The following is a 16,578-nucleotide window of genomic DNA, read 5'->3' as shown; positions in this document are numbered from 1 at the left end:
TTGATTTCCAAGCCAACTGTAGGCAGATATAAAGGTATCTTTCAAAGCTAAGCCTGACTGTATACTAAAATCGCTTTATATGGCAAAATAATGAGGTCTACCGATCTGAAAGTCCTGTTTGCATCAGCTGGTTTTCTTATGATATCACATGACAAAACTGTGTCAAGGAGAAGTGACATCCCTCATCTGCCATAACATAATGAAGACTTGAGGATAAATGGTAAATTTAGATTTAGTTTTACAACACCACTTCATTACAGCAACAGCAATTCAGCATTTATCTTAAATCAAATGAGGAGTTTCATGCAAGATCAGCTCAAGGACTATCCCACTGGACCCAGTATGTGGTAACAAAGGTAAAGCAAACTCTCCTAAATATGACAATGCATACCTTGATCAGGGGATGAAAAGATATAGGACTGTGAATAGACAATTGATTCGAATGAACTTGTCAGAAAGAGGAGCAGGGAATAAACATACATCTTTTAGTGGACAATGATGACTAACATCTTCTTTCAGAGATTCATGACGAATGAAGCAGTGCTGAATATTGCTCAGGGTTCGGGACGCTTGACTGGAGGGTCGTGGATTTAAACTGTTAAAGCAAAGGTTGCTCCAGTAAATGTCTTGCTGTGAGAAGGGGCACTATCCTCGTCTCTATTATAAATGAGAATCCATTCTTGATCCACTTATCCGGTTAAGAAATCAAACATTTTGAGAATGTAGTGTAACATACAGTACAGGATACCTGCAAAACGTAAAACCTTTTGCACTTAAAACACCAGAATGTATCCCACAGTCAGGATCAAAAGAAGGTGATATGAAGAGGTAGGCCTGTGTTTATTCTGTTTTTTGGCGATCCCATTGCTTATTTTTCTATTACGACACTTGTCAAGGTACGATTTGAGGGAGTGTGTGTGTGTGTGTGTTTGGGGGGGGGTGGGGGGTGCATGGAGGGCTGGTGTTAAAAGGATTAGGAAGCGGGGTGAGTCTAATCGAATCCCAGCCACCTTCCTGCGCTCTCAGTGCTAACCTTGCCAATCAGCGTGTGAGAGGGAGCGTGTCTGGGCGCATTAGCTCTGGCACGTCCTTGAGGCGCCCGCACGCCCCACTCCTTGCTCCCCAGCACCAAGGAGCGTTTAATCCCATTACAGGGGCTTCTCCTGACTCCACCCCCGGCATCTCCCCCTGTAACCAGCTACCAACTCTGCACATTGGGAGGAGACAAGAACACGCTCACGGAAAGAGTGAAAAACCAGCAAACCAGAAAGCAGAACTATCAAGGATGATTTCACCCGTTATCGAGGACTGATCATTACTGCGATGCAGTTTGTTCAAGGCTACTTGCAATGGATCCCAGAAATACTCTGTAAAATTCCGTGCTCTCGCTTGTTGTGAGTTGAGGTTTGCAAACTTCTGCCTTCTATAGCTCAGAAGCTTTACTTTCTGTAAAATCGGTTTACAAAGATGCAAAACAAATGGCAAGTGATTCTGAATTGCTATGGAAATCTCTTTTCTTCTAAGGGCAAAACAGTTACTTCCTTAATTTTATACACATGCAAATGAAGACAAATCGAAAACATTTTAGTAACTCATGTTACTGGGTTGGTTCAACATAAAGAAAATGAATTACAAGGGTGATGGACATTAGGTTACAGTGTATTTAACTGTATAAAACGTTTTTTTTAAATAAATCCAAATACATCAATGAAAGAAATCAATTTAAAATGAAAGGCCTGTTCTTCTTATTCACACAGCTCAGATTTCCAAACACAGGAAACGCCAAAAGACATACATTTAAATGATCTTTAATAATAGATGTATAGTTTGCTCTAGTGCTGATTTAGGACTGATCACCCCAACCCCACTACCACACTCTTGAGCACCTCATGTGATCAAATACGGTCACTCAGCTCCAAACACTTGCAATTGCTTGGTTGATCATGACTCCTCATCCCTGGTTCTACTGTCATAGCATGAAGTATGTTGACAAAATGGACACAGTAATTCAGTCTACATAATTTACTTTTGTGGCTTCTCTGGGCGTGTGTTAAAAGATGTGATTGGGCTAAGAAGATACTGTTCCTGTGGTCAATTCAGGCGTAAAAAAACTTTTTTTTACAGGGTATATAAAGAAAATTGGAAACCCTATACTATAAATATTAAAATACACATTGTAAAAGGGAGGAATTAAAAAATGTACTACACTACACACTGACACTTTATTTCATATTGCTAAGTTCAATTTTCTCTATCACACCAGTGCTGGCTATTAAAATAATTACCTTTATTTTACAGTGTGAGAAGCAGATTGTAGAAAATAGAGAGATCTGTATAATCTTGTACAGACAACCAAAGTACAATATGATTATGTCAGATTACATTGTCTCTTTCAAAATATTCACCCACTTCCACAGCAAATTAGGCAAATGTGCGATTCAAATGAGCATTCATGTTTTGATGAAAAATATTCACATTAAAAGAACATTTGCATCATTTGTATATCAACAAAATGGGGCATCACTGGTAGGGGGTGAATACTTTCGCAGGGCAATGTCTAATGTAGACTATGTTCGTTCTACCAATTCATCCCTCCCAAGCTGATAAACTACTAAATAAAAACCAGCAGCCTGTTAGCAAAGGATCTGCTGTTTGTTTGACAATAAAAATAAAAAAGACTACACGTCCAAATAGCGTGACAAATAGAAATGTTAATAAAGCCTTCCCCTGTCAGTAAATGAGCACGATTCCAAAGCATTTACTGGAAAATTAAAGCTTCATGAATCCAGCACTAAGTTTCTTTTAATATTCTACACGTGATTGATTAACCAGGCGGATTGATTTTTACAAGCCAGCGGTGGTCCTGTTCGTTTCACAACCAATACGCAGCGGCACAGATCTGCTCCCTGTACATCAAGCCCCGTCTTTATCAAAGCTTACAGTCTGAGCTGAGAGTGGCTGCTCCTCCAGCCTACACCATTCCTGGCATCTTTTCCAATGCAGGTCCCGCTGGGGAACCTGTTAGACCGACCCTTCCACCCAGCCTCGGTCTCCCTCGCTGCTCCCTGAAAATATCTTCGATGCTTCTTTCTCTTTATGCGTCCCAGGGGACGCCTTAGAATCCATTAAGTAATTTCGCAGAGGGCGAAAGTAGCAGAAAATTAACATCAGCAAGCTTAGAGTCTTAAAGATCATGGATTTTAGAGAGACACTGATAAAAAAATAAATAAATAGGCAACATAAAATGAAATAAAACCGAATCAATGAACAGACCTGCACGAGCAGCAGAGGTATAGCCTCATAATTCTGGATATAAATTTTCGGAGCTCCTGACTTTAAACGGTCACTTTTTTCTCCTCTCACAGCTCCTGTAAATTACTGGAGATAAATTACCTTTAATTGTTTTTAATGATTTGTCAAGACAGTAAAAATAAGATTGAGTGCTGATTAATAGTGCTCCGTGAAGAAACACAAAGAGATCAGACCACAGACAGGGGGTGACTGTAGTTGGACTGAGTGGTTTTTTTTTCTAAAACCTTCAAAAACACAGGAGGGAATGGCAAAACCTACAGTAAGTGCTAGACAAACGTTTAATGCTAGTAAATAATTTTATTGAAAAAGCTAGAGTCAATATCCCTATTCCATCACAAATTGATCTGTGGGACTCTTTTAGGAATGTTTCCTTGCTATTATTTTTAGCGCCTTGTGCTCATTTCACTTGCTGCTACAGTATATGGAGCCTGTACCACTACTCGTTATCATGGGAAAACAACACGAGTAATTAAACGGATAGGAGCGTCAACCTTCACACTCGTAGTTTTTCACGAAAAATGGCATGCGCACACCAGCGGAGTAAAAACTACTTCGTGGTATGTAGATTTTCTCCATTCGTTATCAAATAATAGCATCTTCCCTGCATTTTGCATTGTTGTCCCCTGAAGTACTTCTATGGGGCTGTGTATTTGTACGCCTCTTCCCTCTCTGTACGAGTCCACCCTTGTAAACTGGCCATTACAGATCTGAATATCAGCATCTTGGAATCCCATTCCTTGATGCGCTGCGGCCGCTGCGAGAACACAAAGAGCTGCTTAATCCGTGTTTTATCAACCTCTTACAACTCACTTCCAGCCGGAGCATAAATAATGGCAATGCAGATTTCCCATCCGGCCATAATTAAAACTGAATGTAAATAAGCACGCCGACGCTGTAATGGGGGGTAAGCAATTAACTCCAGCTGCAGCAAAGGAAACGTTTAGCTCTTCCTTTAAGGGGTAATGGAGGAATTAGACATTGGAAGACATAGAGTTATTAATTATAGGCTGACAATAGAACTATTAAAACAGGAAGAAAGGTGAGGCTCCTTTAATATCTATATTAATGACTGCAATGAAAAACAGGTTTCTGACCTTATGATACCAGGGTGCCACACAGCTTAGATTTATTCCCATTCAATCGGGAACGCTGCCATTATTATGCAGCAGGCAGCCAGACTTGGTTTTCTTTCCTACTGGGAAGCACAAGCAGTCGAGTTATGACGAATTTTGCTAGATATTTATTATGACTGAGCCATTTGTTATGGCTTGTTGCGCAGAGAAGAAAGTGTAAGAATATTTCTGCCACAGAATTTCAATCAGGTTTTTTTTCCCCGTATCTGTTGTTTAATACAAGGCCGGAAATGTCTTGTAGGCTGGTTCCTTGCTTGGAGGGGGGGGGGGGGTGTGTTACCGAAACCCCCCAGTTTCACGTTAACAGTTCTACAGTAAGTCAAGATGACAGATCACAAAAAAGTGGCAGCCTTGTTTCTGCTACAACAAGCTACCATCTGGGTCTATTATTGAATAAGGGTGAGTCTCTATACTACACAAAAACATTAATAATCTATAGATTTTTCACATCCTGTTCTCAAATGTTCATGGGGAACAAAAAAAGAGAAGGGCTTTTGCCCCCAGCTGCAGGCCTGATATGATATCTAGTATCATGTCATGGAGAAAATTACACCTCAGTGTGGTCTGAATACTTTATGATTATATCTATCTTGCGCACCTCTCGGATACATTTGAATGTTTTGGGCAACAGAAAAGCAAAATTCCTCGAAAAAAAGAGGTAATGCAATAAATAATCTATCAGTTATATACTGTTTAAACACTGCAAAAAGATTACATTTGCTCCAGAAACAAGCTACCCAGCCATGTTAAGGCCAGCACCTTAGCTTCTTTTAAGAAATGGCTGGATGAGATCCTTAGACTCATAACTAAGCTACTACATACCAGATGGGCTAGATGTATGAATGGCCACCTCTTGTTTGTAACCTTTATGATATTCTTAATTAACTTCAGTCCTGGACCAAAAGCTGGGTTTCAAAACATCATTTAAGTACATGGGTTTAATGAATCTATGGGAGTATCTGACACAGTGTTGCTATGATTCGCCTGGATATCACTATGGCAAAGGTAATAACATATTTATGCCTTTATCACTGTAATTTATGAAGTGAAATTCAAACAAATATATATTATCAACTATTTATTAAGCAAAGTGAAGGCTCACAGGGCAGAATTCTATATAAAAACTAGTAGAAACAAGGATTTCTGAAATATTCAGAATACAGTTCAAAATGATCTACAGTATAGTGATAACTTTAAGCTTGTCTCTGCAGTGGCATCTTTCCTAGTACAATGGATGTTGTACGCTACACTTTAGTTTTGTATTTTTTGTATGAAATTAAAGGTAGTCTTGAGAAGCCAGAAAGGAACAAAAGCAAACATGAATGGGATAAAGAACTCGGAATATTGTTTTATCAATTAGTAAAAATCATGAAAAAAGAAACTTGATCACTCTTCAAATCTACACCTCACATCAAAGTAGTATTAAAGACAATGCCAAAACAACACACAGAGAAATGGGCACGTTTTTGTCTCGGCATTTGGAAAGTACCTAGTAGTTAAACTTGTATCATCTAAGACTGAGCATTCATGATGTCAAGGTCATGACACAACCATTTTGGCATTTTTTGGTGGTGGAAGAGAATCACTTCCATGAGTATATCACTGCCTTGAGGTATATAACTATACGCCTTTTTGTACACTTTCTGCTTAACTGTTCAGCTCCTATAGCTGTTCATCAACTAATGTTACCAGTCAATGAGTGACAAACCACAGTCATATGCAGAGGACTGGGAGTGGGTAACTGCTTGGATTACGTGCCTCAAATCCCACTTATAAATTATTTAGAAAGTGTTATACACTAAAAAAACATTAATAAGGTTTTAATTCTTTAAAGGGTTTATTATGTTGAGAAGTGATCCCTAGTAATGATTCACTGCATGTTTATTAACAAAAGGCCTGATGGTCACATAGAAGTACTTTAATAATGAATGCCTCGGTGCTAATAGCCAATAGTCGTGCATTTTTAAAGTGAAAGCCTAACCCCTAAACTAAAGTGTTAAAACTGGAACTGGCTTAGCTTAGTGCTCGTCAAAGGGAACCTGCTGTGCTCCTTTGCAGAAAAATCCACATGTTCTAAAACAAACCTTCACACGGATGCTCTCCAGCACGTTTACCGGCTCGGACCCAAATCCGGGTCTTCTCAATCCCTCACTCTCATCTGCTGCATAATCCGTCACAATGAACTGCCTGCAGCCCTGGCCAGATATTTATTACTATTGATCTACCTGGCCCAAGCCAAAGACTTTTGTTCTCCCGGCTCGGGACTTTGACCTCAATTAAGTTATGAATTTCAATCCGATAGACTGCAAGCGCTTACCCGCGGCCGCTCGCCGCGACTGGATTAATTAGAATTAGCGGCGCTGGGAGTCACCCCCAGAGCGGCTCATGGATCATGTTGTTTTAATAATAAATAAAGAGCCGGCGGCTGGGGACAAGGAGAGGTTCTGGGAAGATTATTCATCCTCGACCAGAATTTACAACCTGCCAATATCAATTGCAGCTGCCGGACATCTCTTCTTTTAGCCACCCATCACTGCTAGGGTGTCTCTCTTGTTGTCTCTTCCTCCCTGCTTTCTCTCTTGCTGGTGTAATCATGAAGCAGCACGAGGAAACGGGCTGATCGCAGTCCTCCCCAGCAAGCTTGCTGCTTCAGTTTAAGGTGCATTTCTTCTGGACGAACCTGCACTTCGGACATCCCTCCATTTGCAGTCTGATAAATGGCTATAGATGTGCCTAACATTAAAACTGAGCACAGTTTTTTAAAATCAGCTCCTCAAAGACTTTAAATGGGCTGCTTTAAAAATTGTCTTATATGTTGTACCGATGCTTTATAGTGAATTGAGCATTTATGTTTGCAGTCTGTATATGACACAGTGAAAGAGGTGGACAATTAGCAGTGGAATGCAACTCCACTTCATTAACAGAACTCATCATATTTTCCAGATTGTATATAGGTCTAAAAATCTAACAACAGCAAGGTATAAATATCTCACCCTTTTTTTAAAGCCATATCCAAAACGCACTCAGGACTTGTCCTGTTTAAAGTAGTGTAAGACAATCTGCAGCCTTTGTGAGGCCTAACGTCACAGTTCCAAAGTTGTAAATCAAGTACAGTACGTAATTTGGGATTTTTCAATCTGCAAACCCCATATGACAGGCAAGAAGACACAGAAAAATAAACTTCTTATGTACAAAAGCACATACAGTAGGAAAGGAGTAACAGAACCACAGGCTGACGACAGCCTTTGACTGCAGGTCATACAGTTTTCACAGTACCAGCCTGAGGCTTTTGGTAGAGGGTTAAAGCTAATTTCTAACATAATAATGGTATTAACAACGTCAGTGTAGAAAATAATGCTTTGAAGGTAGATGGTAAAGTCCTGTCCTATAAGGGAAGAGAAACCCTTTCACATAAAAGCTGGTGAACTTTAGTTTACCAGAAAAAGAGACTCACTGAATGTTACCAAAAACATTACTACATCTCCCACACTTAATACTGAAAACTAGCTACACTGAGCAGCTAGCATTAGCTTTTTTACCCACATACTAACCACCATAATAAGCTATTTGTCAGTGTAAGGCAGATTAGAGACATCAGTACACTCAGCGGGCATCAGAAAATGAGGTTGTCATCTGTTACAGCATCATACTGTTTGCTTAAGACAACCACTCTCCACTTCTAACCTAGGTGGTTGTAGCCAAAAGTCAGTGTTGAAAAACGGTCTTTAAAGTAGTGATTAATTACATTTGTAACTACGTATAGAACATAAGATAAAGTGCAGCAAGAAAGTAAGACAAGACAAAGAATCGCTTCACCTATAATTTTTCTGTGCTCTTACAAAAGCAGTAAGCGTTCAGAGGTGTAAGTCCTGCAGTGTCCATGAAGCAATAACATACCTTGCCCCTGTCCATTGTTTCTTTTTGTTTTAAACCATGTTTTGTCCACTGTGAAAATGTTAAAAGCGTGACTAGACATGCAAATACACGCAAAGGCTGTAAGCTGGGCGGTAAAGGAAATAATCAGCGAATTGAATCTAAAAAATCTCTACTGCGATCATTTTTTGCAATCAAGAAATTAAAAATAAATCACTTCCACCTTTACTCAACACCATGTGGCTGGGTCAGTGCAGATTATTTCAATATCCAATACCCACAATGCATAATGACCTTGGCGTATCCACACAAGGGCACAAGGTATTGTCTGCTCATGAGTAAGCCCAGTTGACTCCATGGGATTGTCTCATGGAGCTTTGTGCTGTTGTTTATCTCAAACAAAAGGGATACATACACTTCACTATTCACTGAGACATTCAATGTTTAAGTCATGCTTCTGGAAGTCCTTTTATTTACTATATTTAAAGCTTTTGGTTTTGGAACTGTGCTTAATGTTACTGTTTTGATACCATTACGCTCACATCTGTATTACTACATTATTATTATTTCGATTCTGGCACTACTCTCTAAACTCTATGTGTATTTATACATACACAATCTATGTATGTATGCAGGATTTCAGAGTTTTGATGGGCATTCTAATCTTCTACATCAAACAATTATTCATTTTTAATCCAACAGTACAAAGAGAATAAATATATATTCTATAATATATATGCAGCTTATATTGTAAGAACAATAGCATAGTCCTGATGGAATACAACTAACCACTTGATCATATAAGAGCACAAAATAAATTATTTTGAATGCATTTGGAAACACAACCCTGATTTAAAATTTAGACAAGGTAATGCTAATTAAAATTAAAAGTTTTGGTCTGCAACATCAAATCATTGTTTGCAAATGAGGTTTCTGATAAAATCAGAAATCACGTGTGTGATCATTCACATGGTACATTCAAGACAAGTAATCCAATGTAATAGATTTTATATCAGGCAACAATATCATGTGAACAACCATGGAAACATTGTGGCACAAACTGTAAAAAGGCATTAAGGATATCCTTCATTCACTATGTAAAATACCTACCCATTTACAAAAGATGAAATCATGCAGGATCAGTGATGGTTCGGCAGAATACATGCTAGACGGGACACCTTTCCATCGCAGGACACACACAGACACCAACATGTACACACTCAGAGTGGGGCCAATTTTCCCAGAAGTCAATTAACCTACCAGCACATCTTTGGACTCTGGGAGGAAACAGGAGCACCCATAGGAAACCCAAGCGGATACGAGACAATACAAACAACACACAGATAGCACCTGTGGAAATTAAGCCAAGGCCCCAGCACTGTGAGGCACCCACACTAACCACTGTACCACCATGCCTCCCAAGAATTCAACATCCTCAAAGACACTCACAAAGTCAACCCAGAGGCTTTCTGAAGCGAACAGGGAAAAATGAAACAGAGGGCACAAGTGGAAACTACTCCTTTATATAAAGGGTTGTGGAAATATGAACTGAACATGAATTGGATTGAAACAACCTTGTTCTGTATCTAAGATGTAAGGAAGAGGAAGTAGAAGAAATCTAAATTAATTTGTTTTCGAGCAGTGATGTCAAAATCCCAAAGACCAAATCTCTGGAGAGCCTAATGTCTTTTGGTCATGTAACACGTTCTCAGTTACAGTGCCCTCCAAAAGTTTTGGGACAAAACCCTAAAATTGGCATTTCCCTGTTGTATACACAAGAAATTGAAATTCACATTAAACCAATTATTCTGAGTCAGAGTTCAGAATGTCACTTTTTTATTTTTCGGATATACAGTATTTTGCAAACACATGAATCATTTTTCAACCAAAGCATATATTGTGTTCAGTCCCCCTAAATTTGGGTGACCATAAATATTAGGACACTTCAGCAAATTAAATAAGTGAAAAAGTCAGTATTCTGTTGCAAATCCCTTGCTTGAATTAACTGCATCAAGCTTCCATCCCACTGACATCACCAGACTCTTTGTTTCTTCACTTGAGATGCTTTGCCAGGCTTTAACTGCAGCCTCTTTAAGTTGTTGCTAGTTGGTTGGAGTTTTTGCCTTCGGTCTTTTGAACAAATGAAATGCACGCTCAATCGGATTCAAATCTATTGATTGACTTGGCCAGTTTAAAATGTTTCACTTTCTCTGTCTGGTGAACTCCTGTGTTAAGCGTGCAGTATGTTTCGGGTCAGTGTCCTGCCGCCCAATACGTCTGGTGCCACTTTTTCTTATATTTGCAGACAAGATCTGTTTGTTTATCTCATCCTTCTGCTGTCATCTTCAGATACGTCATCAATAAAGACCACTGAGCCTGTTCCATGAGCCATGCTGCTCCCTCCACCATGCTTCACTGAGGAAGTGGTATGCTTATGGCCATTGGCAGTACCTGTTTTTCTCCACACTTTAGTCTTTCCATCACTTTGATCATCTGTCTATAAAACATTGTTCCAGAACTCCTGTGGCTCATCTCTAATCAATCTCTTCTGTTCTTGCTGGCGATGAGGGGCTTACACATTGCAGTACAGCCTCTGAATTTTTCTGGATGAAATCTTCTGCAGATTGTGGTACTAGAGATTTGTACCCCCACACTCTGAGGATTGATGTTGATTTCACCAACATTAATTTTGTGTTTCTTCTTTACACTGTGAAATATTTTTTTCTGTCATCTACTGTATTTGTCTTTTTTGGCTGCCCGGTTCTAAGCCTATTCTTGACTCTTCCAGTTGTTTCCTTTTTGTTAAGAAAATTCCAGATTGTTGATTTTGCAATGCCAAGATTCTTACCAATTTCTCTGATGGTTATTTTCTTTCTTCTCATTTTCAAAATGGCCTGATTTTCTGCCATAGTGAGTTCTTTGGTCTTCATGTTGGTTCTTGCTGACTAATTCAAGTGAAAGACTTCAGAAGTAGTTTCAAAAGACCTCAACCTTCCCTAAACCTTCACAGGTCCTTTATGTGTGTGAAATGTACGCAACGTGTAACAACTGGGCAGTAAGAAACACTTGTAAACCCATTTGTCCCAATACTTGTGTTCATCTTAAATGTGAGGGGTTGAATAAAAAAAGTGCTGCTGTTGTATAACAGTAAAACATTTATACATAAAAATACACATAGGTAAAAACTGATTTTCTCTGCTTTTGTCTCATACTCATCTTGTGATTTGAAATCCGAATCTCCTGAGTATACAGCTATAATGAATGAATTTGAACTCTTGTCCCAGTACTTTGGGACAGCACTGTATATAGTCTATTTACAGTAACATCAAAATAGCTAAGAATTCTAACCTGGCTTGAAAGTGTTTCATAACCATAATTTCACTTAGGATATTTTTTACTTTTTACTTAATATGTAATCAATTGTATATAATGAACTGTAAAAGACACTGAGAAATTTCTTTATCTGTCTAATGAAGAAAATAATTAGACTAATTGTTTCATTGACTGCTTAGATTGGATAAAGAACAGAAAACACCCTAGCCTCCCCAAAAATTGATTTTTTACTCCTGGTTAATACTGTGCAAGCTGTTGAATACACAACATCCCCGGACAGCATGACATAAAATATTCCAAAAAGTCACCAGCCATTTATAATGAAGGACCAATCATCCTCGATCACAACCTATTTAAAGAGTGCCTAAGGTGTAAGAACTATTCCTCCAATAATCCTATTCCAACAAGTTTTTAAAAATGACCTGGCTAAGGTTTGAACCCTGAAAGGTGAATTAACAACAATTTGAGACTTGTTATTTTAAAATATAATGTAGTTCGCTCCTGTACTCTGCATGGTCAGATATGGATGACCAACCTATAAAAGAGAGCCAGTTACATAATCATCTTGAGGAGAAGGATGTATATTAAACTACACCATGCTCTCTTTATTTCTCCACTACAAAGGAGTGGGTTAAATGGATCAGGACTATTTTGTTTTTTAATCAGAGCAGAATCTCAGTGACATTTCATACATAAAAAACTGGAATATCATTATATTAAACAGCAGTGGGGATTACAATATTAATATTGCTTCCTTTATGAGAGACGGTAATAATACTCTGACTAGAAATCCTGCAAAAGGAAGAGGTTAAAACTGAATGGAAAGTGATTTATAAATGTTGTGATTATGTAGATTGTATAACACAAGCAATTCAGCCTGATTACTTAAAACTGATCCATCTTACCTTTGAGCAGTAACCTGCACTCAACTCATTAATTTCTCAATGTATTGCTCAGCTTAAAACAAAGCCGGAGCACACTCTCAGATGGATGTGAGAATTAAATTCAGCTAAGGTTAAAAATCTACCTATTTAAATCTTTTTTTAAGAATTTACTAAAATTCCTAAAACTGCATACATTCTTTTGTAAATGTATTATTCAGAAACAAGGAGCGAGCGGCTCTCAGTAAAGCTTGGATACAGACAAGTACACAAAGCGAGATGGTCCTGACTTACAGTACACCTTTCCAATGCAATTGAACACTTTTCAAAAACACTGGTGATTGACATCACTTTTAACTTCAACAACTTCACAAAGTTATCATGAAAAGTAGTTTTTTTGTAGCAGGCGCACTGACATAATTAAACAGACATGACATAGTAGTATCCCACAACTGCTGTTCATTAAGGAGGTCTGCACAAAAATATGATTCATCACTAAAGAAGAGTTGAGTCCACTGCTGGCAAATTCCAATATACTTGTGACATGAATGTGCTATCTCGATAAATGGGGTATATGGACTCGCACTTGATTTTGACCACATTTGACATTCAACAGGTTGAATCACCTCATCATCTGTGAGCGCTCAACCCTTTCATCTACTGAGGTGATTTAGTGCTTAAACAACAAAGTCACTAATTAATTAATATCCCAAAAACAATCTTGAGTATACATACTCAGTATACATATATTTGTGGTTACTCAAAATCCTTTAAATCAAAAATATCCTGTTTTAATAAAAAACACATTTCATACCCAAACACAGCATTTGTAAGTAGAAATGTCTCACAGCCCACTGAAATCAAACAGAAGACACCCTTCATGTTCACCTGATGTTTAAATCTGAGCAAGTCTGAAGTGTCTGAGACTCACCTGGCTGTTGATGTCAGCATTGTTCTGCAGAAGCACAGATACCAGCTCCTTGTGGCCACGGTCACATGCCCAGTGCAAGAGCGCTCGCCCCTGAAAGAGAAAAACACTTGCAAAAGGGTTTTTTTTATGGAGCACCCTATGGTGTCAATAAACACACTACTGTAGTTTCCACTTCTGTCATCGAGCTGTACATATTCCAAACAAACTGAGGGCACTCCAACTCCATTATACACACAACAGACAAACTGCTGGGAAACCCAGAATCAGCCAGCCTCTGCAAACCACAGGAACAGCTTCAACAGGATGAGGAAAAATATGTGCAGTGAAATCGCACCTAATTATTCTAGCAGAACCATGTTCAGGTGAGACAATGATGGGAGCAATTGTGTGTAGGACTGGGAGTGCAACATGACATTGGAATGCCACTTTAATTTTACTTTACTTCATAACATTCCTTCATTTCAACTTTAGCAGCTTCCAGTCCCAGGGAAAATCCTCTTTTTCAAAACCCAAATTTCCAGAAAGAATTACATTTTCGGACCCTAGCAAGTCAGGCAAGCCTCTATGTTTATGTCGTTGCATGAAGGGGACATCTTCAACTATTAAAACAACCACATCATAAATCTTCTGGAGATGTTTTACACACCATTTCCTTTCATAACATGCAACTATCCAGAAAAGAGCACTATGAGAGAAAGAAATGTGAGAAAATCGTGATGCATGGCGCTTTATGTAATGCTGTATAAACAGGGGTGGACAAAACGTTCCACCTGTCTTTCACTGTTGGCAAATACTGGTTGAAACAGATGCTCACTATAATTCAAGAAATTAAAAATACAATCCAAAAGCCCTGTAAAACAGGAAAGACAATATTATTAAGAATGTTCAGGTGGGTAGCTGCGTCAGCATGCGTAGGCTGCAAAGGAACAAGTAATAGGTTTATTCCATGCTGAAAAAAAGAAGAAAGAGAACACAACGTTTCGGCCGTGGAGCCTTCTTCACACCTGAAGAAGGCTCCACGGCCGAAACGTTGTGTTCTCTTTCTTCTTTTTTTCAGCATGGAATAAACCTATTAATTATTAAGAATGTATTGTTTCAGCTGTCCAGTCCATTTAAAGACAGGAAATCAGCAAACAATTGGCGTAAGACTAAAAATACATAGAATACCCCAAGAGGCACAAGGAAGATTACTGCAGGTGAACAAAAAACAGTATATCCAAACCTATATAACGTGTACATATTTAACCCACCACACAGATTCAGACAGATCTTTACAACAGGATGTGAAATAAGCAATAGAAAAGTAGGAGAGTAAAAGTCACATGTAATGACGCTTTAGCCCACTGTTCAGCTTGCATGAAGGTCTGTAACTCCGAAGCATTCCCAATAAGCAGTATAAAATACATAAATATGCAGATACAGTCAGAAAGATGAAGAGACAGGGCAACAGATTCATTTATTCAACTTTGTTAGCCGTAGCATCGCAAAGTTAACTTCACAATAGATTTCTGCTTAAGCAAAATAAATTATGCACATCAATTTATAACTCAGAGCCTTAGGATCCTGACTATTTAATGATGTGATGACAGGATGAGCTGTCCTCTGTCGCAGGGGGCCAAAGCGCCCCGAAACAAATTGCAGAAGCCTTAATCCCACTATGATCGATGGGGCACTGCTAACAAAACGAGGTGCACCATCCCCCGACTTAAACACAGGGATCTGAAATAAGCCCAGATGTCATTCTTCAATGCAACCAATTAAATAAAACCAACTCTTGAGTCATTTTCTATTGCCTAATCGTATTGATCAAGTGGCTTGAAGTCTAAATTGATGTGTATTAGAGGCCAATGGCATGGGTTTAGCAGAGCTCTGGGGTCTGTTTGAGTACTTGTTGCCACAGACTCTTGTCTTCTCCATCTTCTCTCTGGATTTCCAGTTCTTGGGTAATTTAGAACTGACGATAATAATAATAATAATAATAATAATAATAAATTTTACTTAGCTGATAGTTCTAATTAGAAACAACTTAACTATGAATCAGGAACTACTGCACCACAGTCAGTTCAAACAAGGCCTTAGTTTATTACCTACTGCAAAGGGCACAAAATAGACATATTAATGTATCTGGTCACAAAGTGTAACACAAAGTGAGTTGGAAGAAGAAGTGAGCAGCACATCCTTTCCTTCGTGCTGCTCCAAAAAATATTACCCACTTTCTTTAGAGCATACTGTCAAAATATGAACAGTTACAAAAAAGGGGCAGGTTTCTTGGACCATCTCATTGGACTAGAAGGGTCGTCAAGGTTTTTCTTGTGTTCTCACAGCACAGTTTGGCAGACTGTTCCACGTACACACAACGGATCAGTTAAAGCCGTGCCACCTCAGTCTTGAGTCTGCTGTCACTTCTATTCATGTTTTCTGCACCCTGCCTGTGTTGAGATTGCAGCGCCATTTTAATTCAATTAAGAAAAACTTATCAGCAACAGAAATCTGTTTAATAAAACCATTATTTGAATACATTCCAGTTAGCAATGACATTCAAAAGAGGTTTATAACACTTAATGCTTAAATGTATTACTAACATTTAATATTAATAATATACTTATATTTTAATGTATTTTTCTTACTTATTATATATTCCTACTACATTTTTTCTTATTTTGACTGCTTTTTATTTCTTGTAAATCACTTGGACTGTTACTCGAAGATTGGAAGTTACTATTTTATGCATTTAAATTAGTTCAGCAGAGTGTTAGGTTGTCCTGCCTATTTCCATTTATTTTGTCTATCATGTGTTCCTATTAAATTGTTTGAGCGGTCAACACCTACTGTGTACATGTCAGTTAATAAAATAAACATGAGCATACAGTATATAAACAGGAGAATAATATCGTGTAGGCAACCATTCACCAAATGATATTACTTTATTTTAATTTTTAACAGTCTATTGTCTAAGTCATCCCAAACCACCCTTAACTATTTTACTTTCCTTTTATTGTGTGACAGCCCAAGGAAATTTTACTGTTTGTGTGGTAGATATACTATGATAAGCAACTCGGCACAATAAACACCAACAGCCTGCATCTTTGCTCACAGTAACACACAGGGAATCAGT

At 38.4% G+C, this 16,578-nt stretch overlaps 1 protein-coding gene across 1 annotated transcript in view; it reads right to left on the bottom strand.

The window, feature by feature from the left end:
* The window catches only part of acbd6 (acyl-CoA binding domain containing 6), a 70,771-nt gene that overhangs the window by 13,424 nt on the left and 40,769 nt on the right, over window positions 1–16,578 (bottom strand). The window contains exon 6 of the mRNA XM_088927635.1: window positions 13,464–13,553. Coding sequence (XP_088783761.1) covers window positions 13,464–13,553 — 90 coding nt within the window. The remainder of the gene's footprint in view (window positions 1–13,463; window positions 13,554–16,578) is intronic.

The sequence above is a fragment of the Atractosteus spatula genome, chromosome 11, assembly GCF_055471065.1.
Source record: "Atractosteus spatula isolate fAtrSpa1 chromosome 11, fAtrSpa1.hap1, whole genome shotgun sequence".
Classification (NCBI taxonomy): domain Eukaryota; kingdom Metazoa; phylum Chordata; class Actinopteri; order Semionotiformes; family Lepisosteidae; genus Atractosteus; species Atractosteus spatula.
Note: the sequence above shows the minus strand (reverse complement) of the source record. Positions and strands in the feature narration are given on the sequence as shown.